Source organism: Engystomops pustulosus, chromosome 6 (genome assembly GCF_040894005.1).
Source record: "Engystomops pustulosus chromosome 6, aEngPut4.maternal, whole genome shotgun sequence".
In the NCBI taxonomy this organism is placed as follows: Eukaryota; Metazoa; Chordata; class Amphibia; order Anura; family Leptodactylidae; genus Engystomops; species Engystomops pustulosus.
Window position 1 is genome coordinate 154000985 of NC_092416.1, and position 25951 is coordinate 154026935.

Sequence of the window (25951 nt, forward strand, 5' to 3'; positions counted from 1 at the left end):
GCCACAACTCCCCATTGGCAGTGCAAGGTATTGCAGCTAAGCAATGCTGGTCAAACCATGGTCAGGTTTTTGGAAGAATATTAATTTTATTTAATAATTTTATATTAAATTGCTTTTGATCATACCCAATGACAGGACCAGACAAGCCTCTTATGTGTATCGGGGTGTCCAGAATCTCCCCTTAAGTGAAAAAAACCTCAGGGAATTGATTCCTTTGCTTCTCTGGTGAATGTTTTGGTAGGGGCTTACATGTTTCCTCCAGCAGGACACATGTACACTTGGTAGTGCAGAGCGTGCATGTGTATGGAGGTGAAAGTAGGAAGTGTCCAGATGAGAGTATACAGACAGATTTTGGCATGTAAACTATTATGCAAAGTATAAAATAGGATTAAACTGAAAATCAGCTGAAAAACTGATTAAAGGGGCGGTCTTCTTAAAGAGGTGGACTATTGGGAAGATTCAATGTATCAAGTTTGTAGCAGCGCATCAACTCCATGTCCTTGGTGAATTGTTCTTTGTACGTGTATAGTTTTTGTCTGAGAGGATGAAACTTGTCACAGTGAGTAGATGGTCGGCCTGTCCCAGCTGTTTTTGTGTAACCCCGGCACTCATATACACACACAGAGGGACAAGCCTCCTTCCCTCCCCTTTTAGGAGAGCTGTAATATAAAACCTCCTATCTCTAGGGTAACAGAGAGAGGCAGGCAGCTGTCAAGGAGCAGCGCACAGCTATGGGCTCCATGGGGTGAAGGAGGACACTGCTGGACTAACTTCTGGGGTAAGACAAGTACTGTCTGCTACTTACCTTCTTCTGATAAACAACTACTCCTCTCCTCCACCCTCCTACACCACCGGCTCTGCTGCATGCGTGCGGAGCAGCCTTACAAAGCTACCAGTTAAGGATTTGCAACAGAGATGTAGCAGAGCTGAATTTGCCCTGACTTGTTCAGCTCCAGACTAAGCCAAATAACAAACTCAGCTCTGCAACCATGCAGGATTAGATAAAAATGGATGCCCTCTTCCAAAAACAGCGCTGCACTTGTCCAACGCTTGTGTGTGGTATTGTAGCCCAACAACACGCACGTTATTAGTGCTGCAATAATACAACCCAATGACAGGTGCTGGGCTGTTTCTGGAAGAATGCTGCCATGTTTTTTTCTAGTCCTGGACTTAAAGGGTATGTTTAAGTATAGTAGTGTAAGGGGGACAGGGCTATAGGTGGGTTTTAATATAGTTGCTACTTTTGAAGGTGATTTTTGCATCATCCTGTTACTTGTTTATAAAGTAGGCAGGTTTCAGCCAGTAGTGGGATTGAGGACTGTCCCAGACCCTTTAAAAGATTTTCCCAACTACAAGTCGCCTGAGGTAAGGGATGAAATGTCCTTTCTAAAACTCCTTCTTTTACGTGAAATCTTACCTGTTTACCTATTAAAAAAAACTCTTACAATGTTGTGAAAATGACAGAGAAGAGTCATATTTTGCCTGAGATGAGTCAAACCTAGAGGCCACAGGTGGAGTGTCACTTCAGACTCTACTTTTAATTCTTTAGAAATTCTTCAATTCTCTAGAAACATGGTGTCGTACTAAAGATAAGAATCTCATCTTTCAGATCGCACCAGGCTTGTGATTCTGTGAGCTACAGAATCAGAGATATAGATCTTGAATCACCTCAGGTAAATATGACTTTTCTCTGCTCATTTTCCTATGTCTTTGAAGAGATTTTATTTTATAGATAAGAGGGAATTCTAGAAGGACATTTCATCCCCTACCTGAGAGGGCTGGTAGTTTAATGGGGTAAAATTAGGTGACAGGTTCCCTTTTGTTTACATAGGTCATCATTTATTTTAGAAAGAAAAACTATGTCACAGAGTCGGATACATCCATTTTTTTTCTTCCAATGTGATAGAAGGCTTCAACACAAAACCTTGGGTCCTGTAAATGGCCGTATCATTGCACCAAACAACGTACGAGTTGTATGGTCCCCATTACACCCCCTAACATCAATCTTATGGCGTTCATGGTTATTATGTCATTTTATTGCCTGAAAACTTGGGCAAATGGAAAGCTCTGCAGACGATGGGTGTAGTAGTCTGCATTCTGTAAACGGATTGCTATTCTGTTTGATAAATGAAACCCACAAACCTGCGGAGGACTTCACAATGAACTGGTTTGGCTGGTTTGCACACAAAAGTGGTCTAGACTACGGTAACTCACCCCCCATATGAATATCATCCCCATGCAGGGTGCTGAGGGAGCAGCTGGTTCTCATGGCCGGGGCTCTGGGGTAACAGGTGTTACTATTCATCAGCTCTAACCATCTGATGGCCGCATTCCCATAGGTAACATACACCGCCCACTAGCAGCCATACCATACTAGTATCCATTCATTAAAAGGGAGGCATAGACTCCCTGCCCCTAGTACAATGCACCGACCCATCCTGCAGGAAGCAGGGCACAGGAGGAGAACCAAGTCATCCAAAAATACCAGCTATAATGGTGCACCCATAAAATATGGTTGCAGGTACTAGAGGTTACACTCACAGATCAACTTGTGGAAACACTAAAGACAAGCTGTCCCCCGGCACTGGAGGGGTCTATGAGCTGTTCATCTTAGGTCTACGGTGATAACAGAAAGTAAAGAAAACAGGAAAAACATGGAAATTTAGGCCAGAGATACAAAACACATGAGGAGAGTCTGAAGGGGTGCAGCAAGGGGGGATAAATACAAAGAAGTATGTTAGAGAAACGTAAAAGTAGAGAATAAATAAGTCACATAGGATCTAATCCAGCCCAAACATGTCTACGGGACCCATAGTATTGGCAACAACACAACAGCCGCAGCACCCCACAGTCACGACAGACGCAGCACCCCACAGTCACGACAGACGCAGAAGCCCACAGTCACGACAGACGCAGAAGCCCACAGTCACGACAGACGCAGCACCCCACAGACACGACAGACGCAGCACCCCACAGTCACGACAGCCGCAGCACCCCACAGTCACGACAGCCGCAGCACCCCACAGTCACGACAGCCGCAGCACCCCACAGTCACGACAGCCGCAGCACCCCACAGTCACGACAGCCGCAGCACCCCACAGTCACGACAGCCGCAGCACCCCACAGTCACGACAGCCGCAGCACCCCACAGTCACGACAGCCGCAGCACCCCACAGTCACGACAGCCGCAGCACCCCACAGTCACGACAGCCGCAGCACCCCACAGTCACGACAGCCGCAGCACCCCACAGTCACGAGAGCCGCAGCACCCCACAGTCACGAGAGCCGCAGCACCCCACAGTCACGAGAGCCGCAGCACCCCACAGTCACGAGAGCCGCAGCACCCAACAGTCACGACAGACGCAGCACCCCACAGTCACGACAGACGCAGCACCCCACAGTCACGACAGCCGCAGCACCCCACAGTCACGACAGCCGCAGCACCCCACAGTCACGACAGCCGCAGCACCCAACAGTCACGACAGCCGCAGCACCCAACAGTCACGACAGACGCAGCACCCCACAGTCACGACAGATGCAGCAACACAGTACCCCTGTAATAACCACAGTACCCCTAGTAATAGTGAAAGAAGTAGCTGCTACGTCCATATAGCCACAGCACCCACAGTAAAAGTGACAGCAGCCTCGCAGCACAGACACCTGCAGAGCACCCTAATGGCAACAGCCCCTCAGTGACAGCAAGAGTATCATGTAAGTATGACAGTCAGCAGGTACCATGCCAGGTTTATTAGAGGCATGCCCAAATTACACAGTAAACCCCATCCATAGGTATCTGTTCCTGACAATGTGGTCTCCTTAATAAACAGCTCCTAATCCACTGGCAGCATAACCATTATATTCCCACTTCCACACGGGATACATATCTTGGGAAATTCCTTTAAATGAATTTTTCTCCACGATTACTAAATGCCTTCTGCCATCTCTCAGGTGCGTTTTTGGGGGATCTGGGTGACCCTATGGATTCCATACAAGACTTGTAAACCCGGATTTACTGTAGTCCAGAAATTTATGACTAAGAGTCTACATGCTGGGACCGCAGAACAGGCTGGAATGTTTTTATCTAAAGTGCAGGATAAGGAATGTAGATTTTACTAAGTGGGACGCAGGATATTCTTACATCTGTAATTCTAATAGTCATACCCCTGCCCGTATTATACACCCAATACTGACTGACTGTCACAGTCACTGACCATCTAATGTACATACAGGGGTGCCCAGACTTTCCCCAGATAGTAAAGTGTCTGGGGAGATAAGGATTGGGAATATCTGAAGGTTTGACCTTACAAATCCGCAAACAGTGTAAGGTATTGTTCTTGTAAATCTGTGTAACCATACCTTTGTGTGTGTTGTTATCAAACAGCATTTATATTTCAGGATTGTAGCTGAACTTAGAGCACTGGGGTGCAGCCCCTCTGAATAACTGCTGTAGTATTCAAAAAGAAGTTGCTACAGCAGGGGGAGGAGCTGTACAGCAGTACAGTAAAGGGATCTCACACAGCAGTGCACCAAGTTCTATGAATCCAGCTACAATCCTGGAATATAGATTATTTTGTAACCCAGCTGCTACCAACAATAGACACAAAGTTATGGTTACCCAGATCTCCAGAAACCCAACACTGTTGCCACTATGTATGGTCAAACTAGCTGACAGATTGCTTTAAATGTTTCTCATCCTCATATCACAGGTTAGGTAACCATTAGCAAGTGTGAGGCAATGGCTCCGCTGCAACTCTGGAAACTATTTATCTCTAAGGAACAAAAGCCTGGTGCAGTTAAATCCCAAGGAAATAGGTGGAGGGTTGAGGTTTAGTTGTAAGGCCCCATTTACATTAGATCAGTGTTTGCCAACCACCAGTCTGCGGCCCCAGACTGGGCCGTGGCACACCTCCACGCCCGACCTCTGTAAAAACCAAAAAATAAAATAAAATTACCCTATTCCCTGCCCACCGGTCTCTGGAGAAAATTTATGTTTACAGCTGGTCCCTGGCCCAAAAGAAGGTTGTGGACCACTGCATTAGATGGTCAACAATTCTGCATAAATTAGATCTTGTCATATTCTATTTATCAACACATATCCATACTTCTACGGTAAGGCGGCATGTCTGTCTAATTCCTCTTTCAGCATACACACTGAATTAAAGGGCATCTACCACCAGGATAAAGGACTTTATGCAAATGAGCCTGTTGGGCTCCAGGCTCCATTAACACCAATGGAGCATGGAGCCCCTCAGGTTTATTTGCATACAGTCTATCCTTGTGGTAGATGTCTTTTAAGTTCACATAAAAAAGTTGGCTTCCATCACAATGGTACTGTATTTCTCTAGGTATTATGACACTAAGCAACAAAGCAATACTGACCAAACAGTCCTCATTTACCGTCAGCCCCGACCAGGAAACACCGGTGAATAAATGTGTGTGAATGTGTGCATAGAAACGGCGTTCTGTCATTCAACCATCTTATACAATGACCAGGAAATCCGTAATAATAACAGGTGGCGTATAGCGATGTATAACCGGTTGTATAGCGACGTAAATGAGGCCAGGAGGTCTGCAATGGTTGCACTAGGTGAACCTATAACATGGTTGAAAACCCGCAAATTAAAAAAAGGGTTTGGGACACCTAAACTACAGGCATGCCTTTAAGGTCCCAAACATCACCCCACCTGGCTCTGGAGTTTAAAGGAAATCTTACTCATAGATCCAGGCAACGTGACTGTGGTAGTAGTCTTATATATGTTATCCATATATAACTCCGTGTTGCAGCTTCCCCGACTGTCTCCCCCTCAACACTTCCCCCTCCCTCTGTATGCTCTAATCTCACGCAGTGGGAGGGGGAAGGGTTCCTGCACAGTGTAAAGCTACAGCACAGAGGATCTCCGGTAACGCCCCACAGAGCCTTCTGATTCAGTAGCTTAATTTTAAAGGTGGATTTTAGAAGGAAGGAGGAGGCCATATTTGACAAATATAAGAAGATGACCACAGTCACGGTGCCTGGATCTATGAGTAGGTGCCCCTGGTTTATCATGATTTATTTTGATGGTAGATTTCCTTTAAGTTGCCAGGGATCCCTACAGACCGGGAGCGCTGCATATAACAACCCAATGTGAAATATTTGAGGCTCTGCTAACTCCTGGGAACTTTCTTCTACACTATTATCACATTTTGGCAACTTGCGTCTTGTAGTATTTAATTCTGCTTGGTCCAAGGTTCTCCCCCCAATCATAGAAGAATTATTCAAGGTGTTTGTGTGGAGGCATCCCTACACATTCATCATGCACATCACGCTCTCAGTGCAGACCCGAGACTGGTTTAAGCCAAGATAAGAGACGTCTAGGTCAATTCAAGGTTGGTGGACGTGGTGCCTGCTGCGTTGCCTTCATTTTCTGCTTGAATGCTTTCTTCTCATGATAAGTGCGCTACTGTGATATGTTCACAAGGAGGTAGAAAGAAAGGTTCTGCTATTTTGTTCCAGAAAGGGCGCCACTCGTGTATGTGGCTGTGTCTGGTATTGCAGCTGCACAAGTATAATATGAGCAATGTGCTCTGGGGCTACAGAGATAGCCAGGTTCACATGTAGCACATGGCATTGTCTTGTCACAGCTTGGCATAAGGACAGTGTATCGGCCGTGTCTAACAATGTCCTTAAAGGGAACCTCATTTTCACTAAAGATAGCTTACAGAAGCCCATTACAACTGTATTACAAATCTGCCTTTCTGCTTTCTCTAAGCATTTGCATTACAGTATAATTGTGTGTTATAATTTACCTTGCACCCTGACAGAATCCACTGTGTAGTCCCAGGGGTTGGGCTTTGGTTTGGATGCATTTCAAAAAACAACATGTGACTTGTTTATGTTGCTCACGCCGTAGCTCTCAGCCCCCACCTTTGTGCTCCTGTACAGCTCCCCCCCCCCCCACTAATGTTAGCTCACCGGGCTGTGAGCTGTGTGAAGGAGCAGGAGGGAGGAGCTGTATAGGAGCACAAAGTTGGGGGCTGAGAGCTGAGGAGTCTGCAGCATAGACAGATAACATGTTGTTACAACATATAGCCAGTTTGTGGCTACAAACTGACGAAGCAATGCATAGATAATAAAAGATAAACAAAATCAATCTACAAGTGCACAACGGGCGGCTCTAGATGGTCAGATGTGCCTACCGGCCGCCATGACTAGGGAAAAGAGTAAAAATGTAAAGCTCAGCTGGAAAGGGGTAACCAGAGCACTTGTGACTATCCCTATAACAAATCAGGCAGATGGGCCCCGCCTCCATTGCACTTGCAAGTTAATTTGCATATGCATGAAAAGATAAATATCAATGCATTGTTCCAACAGTTTGTGGTCCCAAGGCTATGATTCTCCTCCCAAAGGCCTCTTTTTGTGGTTTGTGAAGTTCACAGACACAGCTCCAGGGTTTATGGCACTTTAGTAGTCTGTTGTAGGACGCTTCCTGTACAGGCAAGTTGCCATCTCTGTGCTAGAGCCAAAGCAGAAGTCATCCAGAAGCTGTGGGCAAGGTGCTAGATGGAATAATAGAGACTCCTTGTGATGCTGCACCAGAAACTTGTCAGTAAAGTGATGCTCTTGCTTTAAATGTGAGGCAATAGCTTAAAGAAAACCCATCATTTATATTAAAAAGAATTGCCTTTATCCCTAAATAATTAGTTTCCATGGCTGCAATGTAAAAAAAATATCAGTTTTTTAACTTATACGCAACGGACCCGATGTGAGTCCAATGACACTAAGTCCTGCATATTGAGTGGTTACGGTACTTTTATTGCCCTGCCTCATTGTTCCTGATTGACAGGTCTCACTGCTAGGGCATGCTGCGGAGCTCTGTTACATCATTGGTCCCCTCATATCATGTGATGTCATCTAAGACCCTTACCCAGTTACATTTGTAATGTCTGCCCCATGTATGTATCTGATCATATGAAGTGACAGTATGCACACATTGTCCCCCAACCTCCCCTGCCTCCATGGAGACATGCTGTGATGTCTTTTGATCAGATACATACATAGGGTAGATGTTGCAAATGTAAGTGGGTAAAGTATCTTTGATGACATCACCCTGGTCACATGACATTAAGGGCTGGATGCTGAATAGAGGAATGGGACATAGGAAGAAGTAGATGGAAGGGGTCCTACGTCCCCTCATATGCCGGGTAATACAACATAAAGTTGACTTAAGGGAAACAATTTTTAAGATTCTATGGGAATTCTATGGGAACCTGTCACATATGTAAAAATGTGGTGATAGGTTCCCTTTAATTCAACCATGGATCAAACTTGTGTACTACAGACATTTACAGATACATACACAACCAATACCTATACATGGAATCAAGTTTATATCATAGATTGTAGACACAAAGATGCAAATTAAAGGGATGGAGACCCCCTCAAGGGGGGGGGGGGCATATTGTAAGAGAACTTTTAACAGAGGCTCCAAGCACAACAACGTGACAAGTTACTAAAAACCCTTATTATATATGAATATTTGAGGTGTACTCACATTTTTTTTTGTGTCGACAAAATCAGTTCACGTGCACCAAAAACCCTGTTAAATGCGGCGCAACACGGAAATCGTCAGGAAACCCAACGAAAATGCGCTCTGCGGACCATTAGTAAATGTGCCCCATTGTATTGGACATCAAAAGATAGCCAGAATTATTGTTGAGCAGCTTACATTTGCTCAGGGTATCCTCAATGGCACGGTCAGAAAACGAGCAGAAAGGGTGCACATACTTTTAGTGGAGATTAGGGGCGCTGCGTATTGCATGGCACCGCTAGACCTTCTCATAACAAGGCAGCTGTGGTCAGGCAGCATGAATTCACATAGGAATGATAATCTCTATCCTGGCATGACATTTGCTTCCTAACCCCCCTTCCCCCAAAACCAAGTTTAATCTTAGTCAATGAAGCAGAGAAATATCTCATATGTACTGTTAATTTAATATTGGGGATGAAGATCTTAAAGAAAAATGAACTGGAATTTAACTCTAAACAGCGCCACTCCTCTTCAGTGGTTGTATATGGTATTGCAGCTATGCCGTATTCACTGTAATGAAGTTGATTTATTACACCATCTGCAACTAATGGACAGGCAGTGGTGCCGTTATAGAAGGAAAGCAGCCATGTTTATTAGATCTTGGAGATACCTTGAGGAATATATTGGAGAAATCAGGAATGGGGACATTGTTTATCACCAGAATTTTTTAAAATATATTAAAAAAGTTAATAATTTATAGTTATTTTGTATTGTATAAAATTTATTGGAGCTTCTGTCATGGTGACGCATGGGTGGAGTGCAGGTCTCCTGCTTGTACTGTGTCACGTGAATACAATGTGGTCGCTATAAACACCTAGTACCTAGCAGTTCTAATTATATACTATATATAAACTATGTTAGCGTCCGACAAAGGGTCTTACCCCCCACAGAAAACGAGCATCCTCAATACACAGAAGGAAACAATAGAAGTCTCTCCATCTTAGACATTTATGGCTTATCCACAGAGAGAGCGTGGATCATATTACTACCAACTATTCTATAAGTCCTCATTCAACTCAACTCAGGATCTGACTACACAGCAATGTTGTCTGATGCCATGGAGACACACAATCTGTAGAGGAGCTGTAGAAACAAAACAGCAGAAAACTTGAAATCAACACTTCGTATTGTCTTATATTTAATTTTCTATGTATTGATACAAGAATTACAACTGGTGGATTTTTGCTGTAACACCATGTTGCAGCACATAATGGGGCACATTTACTTCCCTGGCCGCTGGAGTTCAGGAGGTACAGAGTGGCGGACGATAATGCACTCTGGCGCGATTTACTAAGATCGTGCGCCCGATATCCTGTATGTGTCGCTTCCCCGCTCAGGTCCGCCAGAGTTCACCATCTTCTTCCCAGTGTATGTAAGTGCATTGTCTTGCGACACAATTTGAATCTTAAATCCTGTGCTTAGTCCGCATCAGTCGGATCGTCCGACAGCCCGCCCCCCCGATTTCTGTCGCATGAGCGCAATTCGATCGCGTTCCACACAATCCCAGCGCAGACACCTGTTAAATACCTGTTGTAGCTGCGCAAGTCCCAAAAACAGTCCAAAGAAAGTGCGTTCCGCAACCCTTAGTAAATAAGCCCCAATGTGTCTCAATACCCCTGATATGCCGTAATACATATCTGTATAAGAGCGCTTGAGAAGCTAGAATTGTATCACAAGGCTGATGGCATTATACAGATATTCTATTGCTATTCACAACCTGTTTGAATGTAATCTTGGACAAACCAGAGACAAGGATGTTTATTGTAACCTTTTATTGTGTTATATTGTTTTTCCCACAGTAAAAACTGTTAAAAACTGTTAAAAAAAAAAACAATAAAAAAATTAACTGGTGGAGTCCATCTAACCAATCGCATTACTAAAATTAAGAAGGGGGGCATGCAAATCAATCTATTATGCCAGAAGACAACAAAATTGACCATGGTCTCAATAGAGTGCCTTAAGGAAATATTGACTATTGTAGCATCTATAAATCATTTTCCATTACAAGTTTAGGCTCGATGGTCAGTAACCATTCCACAAACATTGCATAAACAGTTCTTATAATAAAGTTTAGGTAACAATATAGAGTAGTTTATCAGAAAAAGTGCTTCATTCTCCGCTAAATTGTCTCTTTCATTCTTCCTCCCTCCTAAACAGACTTCTTTTTCAGAATTTTTTGCTAAACTTCATCTTGTTAGCAAGATGGACAGAAGCTCCTAGAATTTTAGAATTATAAAGAAGTCTTGGGAGGAGAAGCTCCCCACCACAAGCTCAGGGAGAATCAGATAGAGCCTCAAGAGGGCAAAACTGCTAAAATGCAACATAAGTCATGTACGGTTATTCTCTAAAGCAGTGATGGCTAACCTATGGCACTGGTGCCAGAGGTGGCACTCAGAGCCCTTTCTGTGGGCACTCAGGCCATCACCAGAGATGACTCCAGGTATGTTCCTGCAGTCACAGACAGCCCAGGACTTGCTGTTTCACAGAGGTATTTTAAAGTGACAGCTCTACCTGGGACTATTTTCTGCTTTATTGGTGCCTCAGGGGCTTGTATCAATGAAAACTGTGACAGAGAAGGGAGCATAAATCACAAATTAAATTTCTGTGTTGGCACTTTGCGATAAATAAGCGGATCTTGGTTGTAGTTTGGGCACTCGGCCTCTAAAAGGTTCGCCATCACTGCTCTAAAGTATTGTCTGCTCCTCTTGTACACAAACTGTACTATTGGTTTATGTAAGGTTTGTTGAGAAGTGCGATTAGCTTAAGGTCACATTATGACATCACAAATAATTCTTCCCACATAATTAAACTCAACAGGTTTCTAAAAATCCGTAGTCATTTACTCAAGGCCTAAACTAGCGCAGGATTGGGAACACCCTGTAATCTTCACCAACTAATACACAGAGTAAAGGTCAAGGATTTCTAGGATTAGTTGGGATTATATACTTTGCTTCTTTCACATATACACTCAGATCTTCAAGGTTTAGGGTGGTCTTTTCAAATAAGGAGAACAATCACCATAGTAAATAGAAAACCAGTGACAGAAAAGTTACATCGGTTATACATGTGACCCGCAGCAGCCAATCCATTACCTTAAAAAGAACATTTCTTCTCCATTCCAGGCACAGACTGCAATCATTCCAGTTGTCACCATGTCTAACCAGGACATAACACAAGAACTGCAGAGGTTAGGAGATAGGCTCCTTGTAAAATTGAGGCAAATCCCTCAGGCCGACGCTGTGGAGATTATTTCCTTCACCATCATCCTGGTGTTTATTGGTAAGTATGTGCACCCTTTTATCATATCTGGCGGCTTCCTTCCAAAAAACAGCTCCACACCTCACTATTGCTAGTGTTTGGTATTGCAACTACCATAAGCTCCATTCATTTCTATATAGCTGAGCTGCAGTACTGGCACAAACCGTGATCAGGTGGGACACAGACTTTGGAAGAAAGCGGCCAAGTTTTTCCTGCACCCGGACAACCCCCTAAACAGAATCTGTCAAGTGGATTTTGGAAACTAAACCAACTACAGGTCTTAATAGCTCTTATATACGTGTCCCAAATAGCCCTGATGAGCTCTGGCCATCAACGTATTTATGCATTGTGAACCAAACATAACTTGAGAATGCTGTAGTGCTATTTCTGTGTATTATGCTGGATGCGGCGATTCACTAAGATCATGCACCAGAAATCATGAATGTGTCACTTCCCCGCTCAGGTCCGACAGAGTTCGACATATTCTTTGTGGTGCATCTTTAACATATGGTGTGGAACACAATTTGTACGTTATCAGTCAGACCATTCGCCGGCACGCCCACTAATTTGTGTTACATGGAGGTCAATGCAGCTGCACCACAAAAGGGTCGCATGCAACACAATCGCAGCACAGACACTTCTTAAAGGGGTTATCCAGGTTTAAAAAATATCTTATGGCCGGGCTGGGGAGGGCTAGTTAAACATAATAAACATGGACTTACCTCCTCCGGCTCCGCTGATGTCCCGCGCCGCGGTCCCTTCGATCCGTGCCCCTGTTTGTTTACAGGGGCACGGAAGCCGCGCACAGGGAGCTTCCGGTCCGCGATGTGGACGGCTCCTCCCATCCGTCCCTATCTCTCAGCGTTGTAAGCGCTGGGAGATGGTGTCGCATGGGAGCATCCGGCCGGCCGGAAGCTCCCTGTGCGCCCTTCTACTGAAACCGGCGCACAGAGAAGACCGGCCGCGGCGCGGGACATCGGCAGCACCGGAGGAGGTAAGTACATGTTTATTGTGTTTAAATAGCCCTCCCCAGCCCGGCCATAAAAAAAATTTTTAAACCCGGATAACCCCTTTAAATACCTGTGCAGGCTGTTTTAGCCTGGGAAAAGGTGCACAGTCCGACAAAAGTGCGGGCAAAGCCCTTAGTAAATGTTCCCCAATACTTCCACACACACAGGAGCTGTCTGAACTGCCTAGACAAGAGTAATCAACCTGAGCTGGATGACTAATACACAGCAGCTGAGGGATGGTGCAGTGATTGATTACTTCTGCCTGTTAGGCACAACACAGTGATGACATATTCTGGGTTATGTTGGGTGATAATTACAATGAGGAGAGCCCTGAGGCAGCCACAGGAGCTATAGAGCCTCATTATCATAATTTTATAATATTTTTTTTCCGCAAAACCACTCTGCTCACGGATTAAACAAGATCTGTTTCTGCATGAGTGTAGCTACAGCATTCTCAAGGTATGTTTGGTTCATAATGCATAAAAGCGAATGGTAGAATTCCTTTAAAAAAATGGTTATAGTTCCGTAGATGTCGGACTCATATCTGCAGCTGCTCTTCACACCTAGGCTTCCTTGCACATGCGTCGTGCCTTTGGCGAGTGAAGGCAGGGTGTACTACATCGGCGTCACTTGCAGCATTATGCAGACAGAGCTTTGGACTGAGGCGAGTATAAACAAGGTCATACAGGGCAATTTGGGATACTAAACCACCAGCACAAGTTTTATGTTTCCTGTATAGACCCCTGCTTGGGTTCATGTGCACTTGTATCCGATTATTAAATAAAATAGCCCCCCACTGTCATGATCAGTGGAGATTCCAGCCAACCCCCACCAATCCAACTGCTATTCCGATCCTGTGTATTGCCCAACCCGATTTATAGATTAACATAATACGAGTGTTTAAATGTTATAACAATATCTCTCTTCCCTCCTCCAGGTGTGGTAGTCCTGATGGCCGTTCTTGCCTGTTGTTTCTGCTGTTGCGGTAACAACAAGCGCCGTGCTGCACGGGTAGAGCCAAAACCTGTGATCTAGAAGCCATCAAGAATCTATCTGCATTACCCCGCCTACTGGACATACACTATCTAGTGCTGAAAAATACATGTGGATTGCCAAAGGAAAAGTGCTGTGACTTATTGTGAGAGCCAAGAACTGGATATAAGGATGAATAGTGCAATATGCAGGATAAAAACTCTGGAATTACAAAAACTATACATCCAGATGGAAGGAGTGGGATAAACGGCACAAATTCCCTGATAAAACCAAAGACGGAGCTTTCCCTTGGAGCGTGATGACTTCATGATTCTCACTACTAACGGACTTAACCCTCAAACATCCTGTATTAGGATAAAAGTGTCTGATCCCTACTGAAGAGATCCCCCCACTTGAATGATACTAAAGTTGATGGGACCTCCATCAATTCGTTACTCATCACCTATCCACAGGACAGTATCAGACTGGTTCGGGCTGACCACTGGGACCGCCCAACATGTCCCTCTTTTTGAATGATGATGTGGTCAGGGATTTCCACTGCTGTGCCATTTAACCCTATGGTACTGCTGCAAAAAGCTCAGTTTTTACAAGTAGCCCCCTAGAGAGTGTATGGAGCAGCGATATACATTCTGTTACTCTCTTCATATGGTAAAAGCAAACCCCCCCCCCAAGGTCATAGGAACCCTAACAATCAGACAAACCCATAATGCTAGTTTATGTTGTAAAATAGTATACATAAGCACGTAAACATTACACGCGCCTAAAATGTACAGTACTAAAAGCAATGGAGCCAGCCCCACTAAATTGTAAGCCACTGGCCTCTACTGCAGATTATTGCACTGACTTCTATGACATCTATGATACAAAACCTGTTGTAACACAACGCACAGAACTGGAAAGAATATGATATGATACTACTGGACTTCTGTAGAAACTGCGGATAGTATATACAAGACCCATTGTACAGAAGAAACAATGAAACAGACAACCTTTTATATTTCACTGGTGCAGCTCACTAAATAAAAGCTCATTTTTGTGCCTTTGTCAGTTTTATTAGTAAAACCCATATTTTTTTTTTGCAATCAGTGCAGTGTACACATGCTGTACAGCCAATCTTGACCATTTATTCCCTGCCTTGAAAAAGTCACCAATTTAGCAGTCTCTCCTATTCCATTTTTATTATTGGAATACAGCCATAGAATACAGAATTAGGATCCCTTTTTCCTTTCTCAATGGATCAGTAGTCAAGTATTTCACTAATAATCCCTTTAAGATACTCTTTTTGTGATTTTTTTAAACAGCTTTTTATATATCCACCTGAAAATATCAATCATATGGAACTTTAGGAATCCAGGACTGATCAGCTCTACCATTGGAGATGGTTAGTGGAATGTACTATAATCATATCAGCAAAGTAAGAAAGGAGGAATATTAATATATCATTACTTAGGGAAGGTAATTTAATCAAAATTATCCAACTGCTTTGCGAGGTCAGAAAGCATTTTTTTGTTCGTTGATGTAATGTTATTGGACCAGACTAGATGGTCTGGAATAACTAGTATGATGGTGCTTTATAAAGAAAGATTATTATTAATATTAGTAATAATCCATATCAGACATTTCCCCTGAATCATTCCCACTATTCTGCAAATATCACTCCAGCTTGTGACATAAATAACCATGATGTGTTGCAAAAAAAGCAAAAATGTGTGAATAGGTGTCTGTGGGTTGCACATACATTACTGGGCACCCATGCCGAGGCAGCGGCACCTCTCAGGATTTGCTAGCAAAGCAGCTGACACTGGGCATCACCCAATAGCAACCGCAGAGACAGACTGTGTAATACAGGGAAGCAGTGTCCATCATTCCCAGGAATTGGTCGTCCCCTGCTCATAAACAGACCAGGATCTAATACAGATTAATCTGGAGGCTGCACAGACACAGCAGTGAAACATTAACCAGGGCTGAGCGGAAGAGGGGACACTGTCCGGGAAGGGAAAGCCAGGCTGGTAAGGGGGCTTCAATCTGCATTACAAAGGGGGAGAAGAGACTGATCCCAGCAGCGCTATACTTCACAAAGGACACCCGGCGTGAGAACAAGGTAATGTCATTGTCTGCAATGTACCTAATATGTGGTCACATTGTGCCCTTTATCTCTGAAGAACGTAACCTTACAACAATACACTGCTAGCAAAGGGCTACACAAGACACAGGGATATAATACATTGTGTATATTGTTATATGTTCACAAAAATGTGCTGTAAGTGTATGGATGTAGTACAAAATCCTATAACTACTGTTTGTTATACATGGACCTCTGTGTGGCCCTATATATGAACATGATATATGCACGGATCTTTCTGAAAGTCTTGAAACCAAAACAAAGGGGTGTCCTGACAACCATCTATTTCCTAAATCTGTTCAGGTAGTTAATGGACATAATCAGTGCGATCAGTTTTGGGCTCTCTACATGGTCCTGGGCCACAGCAGACAGTCTGGCATTGTCTACCTGACAATATGTAGCAGTGTTTGTACATAATTATTGCTACCAGACACCTCTGGTCATGGTTTATCTCCTAGATGAACAAAGGATTGGTCATAACAAATTTCAACATGCCTGTCCCTTCCTTTTGTCGACATTATTGACAGTTCACTTACACATAAGATAAGTCCCCTATGTCACAAAAAGCAATATAGCCACTTATGTGAATACGGCATCTAATATGTATGATTTCTTAGACCTGTAATCATTGTGTGTATATTTTTCCTCCCCAGGATGGGTCAGGACGCAGCTCAGATCTTAGACCCTTCGGCTCCCATTTTGGAGAACATAAAGAACAGAATACTGGGGGATGACTGGGCTCTGGGGGGTCTTGTGGTCATCGCATCCTTTTGCCTGCTGTTCCTGATATTCCTATTGTTTGCTTTTGTGTTCAGCTGCTGTCACTGCCAGAAACGCAAATCAGAATATCGATAAGACGTGGATTTACTTGTGTACACCTTTGTAAAACAGAGTGATATAACAGAAGAGAGTACCATTTTGGGGGGGATTTAGCAGAAGTTTCAGAGGTAAAACTGTTCTAGTTGCCCATGGAAACCAATCAGAGCTCTGTATTAATTAACAGCTGTGGGAAAATGAAAGCTCCCCTTTAATTGGTTATCACGGGCAATTAAAACAGTTCTGCTCTCAGACATGTCTGATAAATCTACCCCCAATGGGTATTGTCCAACACAAGAGTACAAAAAGGACAGGAACAACGAGGTTCAAGGCATGGAGATCCAGACTGACATAAACGGAACCGCAAAATCAAACACGTGACCACTTGAGATTATGCCTTACATCTTGTATTTGTACGAAGTCAAACATTTTAAGAAGAACTTGCATGGCTTCCTCTAACCACAGACTGGTCAATAAATCCCTATGCCAGGGAGAGTTGGACTTCCATCAGGAAATGCTCTGAAGGCTTTGACATCATGGGCAGAGACAACAAACTCAACTGAAGCCAATCCTGGACTCAACGCAGGCTGCTAAGGACAATTCTTCTTGGATTTATACACAAAGTGACCTGTATGTCCAGCAGTATCATCAACATGCAGGCTAAAGTGGTGGTGTATAGATGGTAGACCTTCAGAATGAAGGACCAAAGTCATGTCCAATGGTGCAAGCAACTGTAGGTGCATCTGCACACAACCAGGTTCAGGGCAGCAAACCCAGTGCATATTTTGGCATGAATTACCTCAATCGGAAACATCTCAACTCAACTTTATGTTCAGACTGGTAAATCTAGCCTAAACATATATTTTGCTGATACCCAAAGTGAGCAAATGTCCTACTGTTTGCTACAATATTTGCTTGATGCTCTTAAACATATGGTGCTAATTCACTCGTTTTGAGGTTCAGTAAAGGTGCATACATCAATTTATAAATTTAGTTTACAATTTATTTTTAATTTATACATTTTGGTCCAAATAGTTTTTTTCAATCCAAAGGAACAGAAAATAATTTTGTCATGTTAATTTTAGGCAAAAAAAATAACAACGTCCCAAATTATTATAATTTTACCTGATTACTATTCATAGTATGAGATTCCTCTGATATGCTCCCAGATTTTGTAGTTTTGTGTCAGAAACTAGGGCTGTCTATCATATGCCGAATTAAAAGTTACTGTATATCAGTAGCAATTTGAGTAAATAAAAAAAGTACAGTAAAAGCACAAAACATTTTTTCTCACTATTGCAATAGTTTTTCACTTTTTTTTTTGTTAGAGGCTAAAATCTTTAAGGTTTCTCTAGTTTTTTTGCAGGTTGGGATCCACAACAATCACTAGAATGAGCATCTTATTCCTCTGAATTAATTATCAGGTTGTAAATATGTCTTTTGTCTTGTCAGAGTCTAAAAGTAAATGAATAAGAGCCTTGTTTTTATTTCCAACAATCCTAAAGACCTTGATCAAAGGTGGCAGGACATGTGCTCGACCTGACGATCCAACAATTGGAAAAATTCACCACCCATTGATCAGATTGTTATCCCCATCATTGCTAGCACTGAAGGTAGCATTATAGATGATGAATCTGGGGGGTGCATTGTGTTCGCTATTTCTAACACGCCTATAGAAGGTGACTGTAGTGGCAGTAAGCATGCTCGACCTGTCACTCCATCACTGAGGAGAAATGGAAGTCCTGTGCTGGTGATAACTGAGGATCCCATTGACTACCATTGATCAGATTGTTATTCCCTCTCCTGTGAATAATAGGGGGTAACAATGGAACCATGAAACGCCACCTTTTAGGAAGTTTTTGAAGCATCTGTGCAGCATGAAACCCCCCCCCCCCTCCCCAATCCTGAGGATGACGTTACCCATGTAAATGTGTCATTATTGTGGTGGACTTCATTGTGGAAATATTTCAGATTATTCTGGCAGCAGATAGATGGTATGCCCTTGAAGCTCATCCACTTTACTGCTACTGTAAATTGTTGCACATATTCAACATACTGTACAAAGCAGAAGCTTCTTATCAGAGATAAGCAGTCTCTTTAAAGATGGGAATACCCCTTTAAAGTGGCATCCCCTCCTGCAGGTCCCCCTGTGCACCTGACTCACTCAAACTTTCTTCATCCCTTGTCCAGAGTGCAGTGCACCTGATCCGAGTCAATAAACCAGACATAAAACGCACACTACATAATGCACTGTACCAGCTTCAATGTATGAGAGCTGAAAGGGAGTCTCCAGGGACAATGCAACGTCCTAGGCGTGGATACAGAAAGTGTTATTAGATCCGGCCAGGAAGGGTTCATACAATCCTTTGTCGGGCAGGTCTATACTCGCTCAGGGCTTACACAATGCAAAATGACATAATTGTTTCTATTAAAGTGACTGTATTATATGTTCTATACAATATCAGAACCAGTAACTTACACAAAGCAGGGATCCAGCAGGATTTACATCCATTAACTATTTGTGTTGCCTGTGCGGTATGGCAGTACAGCATTTTGGAAAAATGTCCAGGATTTATAGTGACCAAAACCACACAACAAGATTGATAATACTTAGAGACAATAAGAAGTTTCCTCCGCCCTGCACTCTTCTGTATTGCTACTCTTATACTGTATATATGGACATCGCACAGTACTACTACTACTCCTATCCTGTGTATATGGACACCACACAGTACTACTACTACTCCTATCCTGTGTATATGGACACCACACAGTACTACTACTACTCCTATCCTGTGTATATGGACACCACACAGTACTACTACTACTCCTATCCTGTGTATATGGACACCACACAGTACTACTACTACTCTTATCCTTTATATATGAACACTTCACAGTACTGCTACTCCTAACCTGTATATATGAACACTCCACAGTACTGCTACTCCTATCCTGTATATAGGGCACAGCACAGACCTACTACACGTATCCTGTATATATAAACCCAACACACTACTACTATTCCTATCATGTATATAAGGCACAACATAGAACTACTATGGATCCAACACAGTAATCCTATTCCTATCCTGTATATATGACACAGCAAAGTACTGCTGCTCCTAACCTGTATATATGGACACAGCACAGTACTACACTACTACTCCTATCGTGTATATATGTTCACAGCACATTACTACTACTCTTATCCTTTGTATATGGCCACCACACAGTACTACTACTCCTATCCTTTATATATGAACACTGCACAGTACTGATACTCCTATCCTGTATATAGGGCACAGCACAGAACTACTACATTTATCCTGTATATATGGACCTAACACACTACTACTATTCCTATCCTGTATATATGGAAACAGCACAGTACTACACTACTACTCCTATTATGTATATATGGTCACAGCACATTACTGCTACTCCTATCCTGTGTATATGGTCAGAGGACAGTACTACTACTCCTACCCAACACATATGGACAAAGCACAAATCTCAAAACTTTCATATAGCACGGGGGTGAAGGCAGTCTGAATTTGCCCCATATGCAACTAAAATTATACAAAAGGCCTATGTATGACAGGGTCTAAGTGATAAACGCAGAAAAGGCTACGATGACATTATGTGTAGCTTGATCACAGTATACAACGGCAGTATACACAGTAGTATAAAGTATATCAAGAAGAACCCTGTTGATTGTCTACACCAGCATACACATTAACTCAGTGATATGCATGATGCTGATATCAAAAGCATGTACACAAGGATACTGTACTCTATACTAACTGCAATTTCTAAACACCATAAACTAATCCTACACACCCACAATACCTGTTCCTATAAAGCGAACCTAACCAGTTTTACAGCAGGTATATAGAAACTCTATCCAGGTTATTATATATAGTACATCATTAGCATTACTCATCCTGTGACATATCTAGCAAGAACAATAATGCTCCCTTAATACAGACCTACCTACCTGACAGGAACCACAAAGGTAAATTTCCACACCTGACCTTGTTCTTGTATTCACCTTCTGTCATGGAACTCGATATAGAACCTGATGCAGATATTATATATGTCCATGATACAAAGTAACGATTGCCTATGAGTAAAAGTGTAGGAGGTGGATTGCTGGGGGTTTAACAGATGGGACCCCCAGCAATTACCAGAAGAAAGACTTCCTCCACCACTACAGTTATCCACAGGTTAAGCTACCTCTCCATCCAACCCCTTTGTGTGTGCCCAATAAGGTAACCATATATCAGGGGGTTGCTACCTGCATAAGACACCTCTCTATGGGCTGGAGAGTTCTCTAACCTTTTGCTATTGATATTCCTTGGGACAGGTCATGATCGTGAGATTGTTAATGGTCCAACAAGCCACCAATCAGCTGTTCTCAGAAGCCAACGGCATAGAAACTTCAGATTGAACGAAGCGTAAGGCGGATGGCTCCATCCACTGAGGTCCTGCAACAAATGAATGACCTGCAGTGACATAACGCAGCCACTAAACAGTGGATAGAGCCCTCTGCTTCCTGCTCTCTCTGCTGTTTAGTTTGGGTGATTGGTCGAAGGGCTGGGTGTATCACTCTACTCCCACAGGTCAATATCATCAACATTATCTACATCAAAAGATTAGAAAATCCCTGTAAGAAACATAATTTTCAGCACAACTTAATAACCACAGATGTTTACACTCCAAAACATTACAAATTATACAAGCAGAAATCACAATAATAAATCATACATTCATAATTTCTATTTTAATACATCACCTGTAGCCCAATCAAAATCACTTCCTCTCTTAAAATCCTCAGCTTAAAGGGAAATCATCACCACACTAACCCCTCAAACTCACAAACAGTACCTTGTTCTAGAGGCCTATTTAGCATATTTCTAAGTTGCAAAAATCATCTTTTATTTTTCGCATGATGCATTAAGGCAACCCTGGCTGCCACAGGCAGAAAACCCCACCTCCTGCAGTCAGTTTGCTCTGCCCGCTCACTGTATCTGTTATTTAGGAGGCCAGATACATGGAGTGGGCAGAGCAAACTGACTGCAGGAGGCGGGGTCGCCTGACTACATCATACAAAACAACAAAAGATGATTTTTCATTCATGCTGCAACGTAGAAATAAAACAGACCTCCAGGGGACGTGCATATTACATAAGAAGGTATGGTTTGTGGGCTTGGGTGGTTAGTATGGTGACAGGTTCCCTTTAAAGTGCACCAGCATATTATAAATCAGGGGGAGTTTAGAAAATTGTACATACTGTCCTATCTGCAGGCAGCATGTTATAGAGCAGAGTACTTTCATGCACACAGTAATTTATAGGGCTGTTAATTACTGCTTTGACAGCCCCAAGATGAGACATAAATGGATAAATGACAAGTTATATGAAACAATAATTTATTTGAAAATCCAAAAATGCCAATTCAGATGTGGCATGTGTGTGTCGGACGCAGCTACCAGTACAAATGAACCCTATGTCTACATAAAATATCATACGAGAGACAAGTAATTAGGTACTCACCCTAACTCCTCACAAAAATTCACCATTGCCTCAAATCCAGCCATTGATGCTTTGTCTGATGCTTTTATATTTCCTCTTTTTGCCTGAGAATGACAAAATTTAAGGTTTTGTTTATTTTGTGATCTTTTTTAAAAGTAAAACATAATTTAAAATGTTAACTGAAACATGATTACAATATTGGCGCTGCTGTTCTGTTGGGAAGCAGGGACTCCATGCATAATATATCACCATGATGCCCTCTAGTCTCATGCAGTGTTTGGAGTGTTTTGTACTGTTATGTAGTGATGTGTTATGTAATATATTAAAATAAATAAGTCCCCTAAAACCTACATCCTATGTAAAAAACGCATAACACTGCAACATAACAGTACAAAATACTACAACACTACATCACCACGTCCGTAACAAACCATTCAATAAAATAAAATTGTTATAGAACCTTCATGGTAAACATTCACCCTCACAAAAACAGGAAAAAAAATTATCAAAAAGTAACATTTACCAATAAAATAAAAAGTACAAATTTTCCCCCAAAAAAACAAGCCCTAAAACTGCTCCGTAAACCACACTGACAGCCCCATCCTGTACTTTGACAGTCCGCTTCAGCTTTGGCTCCGTCTACCCACGCAGTCCCGTCCCATACACCATGACGTCAGCCGCTTGCTGACATCATAGTGTGTACCAGTGGCGTCGTGGTGTATGCGACACCCGTGAAGGGAGCCGAAGATGGAGCAGGAGCTGAAGACAGAAGACTTGCAGGGGGCATCGGAAAGGTGAATTTTTTTTCATTGACTTACACTCGAGTATACACGGTAATAATAATTACAAAATAATTGTTTTGAAGTGAAATCAGTGAGGTAATGTGCAGCAATGTCAGTTACACACATCCTTAGGGTTCATTCACACGGCCGTCTGCGGGGACGTACATGCGGCTGCAAATTTGCGGCCGCATGTACGTCCCCATAGACGGCAATAGCGGCACGGCGCAGATACGGTGCCACACATGTGTGGCACCGATCCGGGCCGCACACCGCAAAAAAATAGAGCATGCTCTATCTTTCGGCGAGTGTGCGGCCATGTGCCGCTATTCTCTATGGAGGGAGGAGGGGCCACCTCTTACTCCTCTCCAGCACACGGCGGTATGCTCGCACGGCGGGCATACCGTGTGTCAATGTACCCTTACTCTGGTAACAAAGCAGGAAAGTCTGTTTCATCATCACTGGGAGCAGAGGAAGGAGCTGTTACTGAGAACTGAGGGATCATGGGAGTTGTAGTTTAATGCCCTCTTGGGGCAAAAAACCTGCCTATTTTAGAAAGCCCATAAATTTTGGTGAATCATAAAAGCAAACTATTTCATCTCTGATTTGTGATTAATGACATTGAGTTTTGTTACATTTAATTATATATAGAATTATGTTTTTTTTTTGTACAAGAAGTTTATGTTCCCAAAATTCTGCCTTAAATAGGAGCCAACATTATTCATGCCATCTTTGCCCATCATGTGTGGGAAGAGTCTGGCCACATGCAGCAGGCAGGGTGTGCTGGTGCACATTACTCACCTGGGATTGTGAAATTTCCTTATTGATCAAAAAGCTGACTAGGTCTCGATCTGCCCTGGAATAGTAGAGACGACAGAAAGACTGCTTGCCATCGCGGCCTGCCCTTCCTGATTCTTGGTAGTAGCTAGCCATTGACTTGGCAATATTCCAGTGAGCGACAAATCTACCATAAAAAGACAGTGAGTATTACACAAAGCCATTTTTACGTTATCATTTTCCATACATCATTTAGGACCTCCGTTCAACAGAGCGATATTCCAGAAATGTTTTATTGGGATTGTGATGGGTGATTGATACATGGGCAGAGGTCTGACTTCTGAGATGGAAGAGACCACAGCATTTAGATGAGGGTTGGGGATTAATCACAGTCTACCAAACATAGCGCCGTACATTGTATAGTGGCTGAGGTTGGTACTATGGCTGAAGCCCATCGATTTTAATGGGTCTTAGCAGCAAACAAGCCTCGTGATGGGCATGACACTACAGGTATCAAGAGACATTTTACAATGATGTGAACCGCGGCTTCATTGTGCAAGCGCAGTAGGTACGGCGCATGTACAGGGAAGCCGAAATATTGTTCACTTCCTGCAAAGCGAGAGGAGGTGCCTGGGTGTGATCTGTTGATGTGAGTCTGATGTGCCTCATTGAACTCACATCTAGGCAAGTATAAATGTGTTGTTTTTTTTTTTTAACTTTAGGTCACACAATCGTAATATACAGGTCGATTAGGAACTCTACACCACAGGTCTGTGCGGACCATTAGGTGTTTTAGAGTCCCAAATTGGCGTGACTGGTCCTCTTTACATCTTAACGCCACTGGGTAAGTCCCAGCAGCTTGTTTAGAAACATGTGTACATTAGGAGCTCTGCTCCTGTACTTTCCTTAGAAAATCAACTTTATTTTTATAGAGGCACAAGGGCTGTGGGAGCGTCAACAGAGGGCCTCCGTGCTCAGGCCCCCAAAGTCCCCCCCCATCTCTTACGGCAGCAGTGAGTATGTATTGCCTGTGCTGCCGATATTTCCAGGAAATTGCGGGAGGGGGGGCATTAAGGGTAAATCTAGGTGTAGAGCAGGGAGTTCCATCCATAGTGTAGCCTGTCATGATCATAGTCTCCCCCAAAAAGTAAAGTAGGATTTTCGCTGCACACTAAATCACGGGTGCACCAATCCCTTGTAATTCCAGTCACGCTGTTGTTGTGTAACATAGAATAATTTATTGAAAATTCATAGCAAATTTTAGGTGACGTTTCGACCATCTTCAGACTCAGTTTGCCTATAGAAGAACACATTAGGTGGCATATAGCAGAATGTAGCGCATGTATAGCGGAATGGATGATGTAACCGTGTGTGGAGAAAGCGCTACCGAAACGTCACCTACAGTTTGCTATGAATTTTCAATACATTTTTCTATATTACACAACAACAGTGTGACTGGAATCCATACTTTACTAATCTACACCAACAGTCTCAAGCAGCTAAGTGGTGGGGGTGACTGGTGTCGTACCCCAAATTATCACCTATTGATGACCTATCCTAATAATATATCCCTTTAAATGTCTATAATTACGGTAAATAAAACAAACTATACAGCAGGTTACTCACCTCACATTGGCTTTATCCACTCCCATTCCAAAACTGATGGTGGCCACAATGACAGGCACTGTCTCCCCCATCCATTCATTCTGGGTTGATACTCGATCTGCTGCTTTAAGACCTGAGTAAGAAACATAAATTTCATGACTTGTTTCATGTAAAGGAAAACACCAGATACAGCAAGAAAAAAGTAAGTGTGCATTACTCACCTGCATGGTAAGCTTTGGAAGGGACGCCTCGCTGGGTCAAATGAGTTGCCACTTCTTCACAGGACTCCCTAGTCCTACAGTAGACTATTCCACACCCGGGAAAACGCTATGAGAGTGATAGATTATCACAGAGATGCCATGGATTACATTCTCATACACACAGTATTATCAGTTCATTAGTATCAATCAGGGAATGTACATGGCCACGTGCTTCAGAGCGTTAGTCATTGACATCCCGTTTTTATAGAGGTCACCATTATGTGACCA

The 25951-nt window shown here is 42.9% G+C and overlaps 1 protein-coding gene and 1 long non-coding RNA gene across 3 annotated transcripts in view; one reads left to right on the forward strand and one right to left on the reverse strand.

Annotated features, from left to right (window-relative positions):
- Window positions 1-25951, reverse strand: part of RECQL5 (RecQ like helicase 5) — a 45849-nt gene that overhangs the window by 13146 nt on the left and 6752 nt on the right. For both annotated transcript variants that reach the window (XM_072111890.1, XM_072111889.1), the window contains exons 5-8: window positions 25685-25790; window positions 25485-25596; window positions 23883-24045; window positions 22324-22406 (exon numbers count right to left, since the gene is read on the reverse strand). In XM_072111890.1, the coding sequence (XP_071967991.1) occupies window positions 22324-22406; window positions 23883-24045; window positions 25485-25596; window positions 25685-25790 (464 nt within the window). The remainder of the gene's footprint in view (window positions 1-22323; window positions 22407-23882; window positions 24046-25484; window positions 25597-25684; window positions 25791-25951) is intronic.
- Window positions 678-18241, forward strand: LOC140064719 (uncharacterized). The gene is made up of 3 exons (XR_011847798.1): window positions 678-778; window positions 13773-15929; window positions 16604-18241. It is a non-coding gene; the product is annotated as an uncharacterized lncRNA (long non-coding RNA).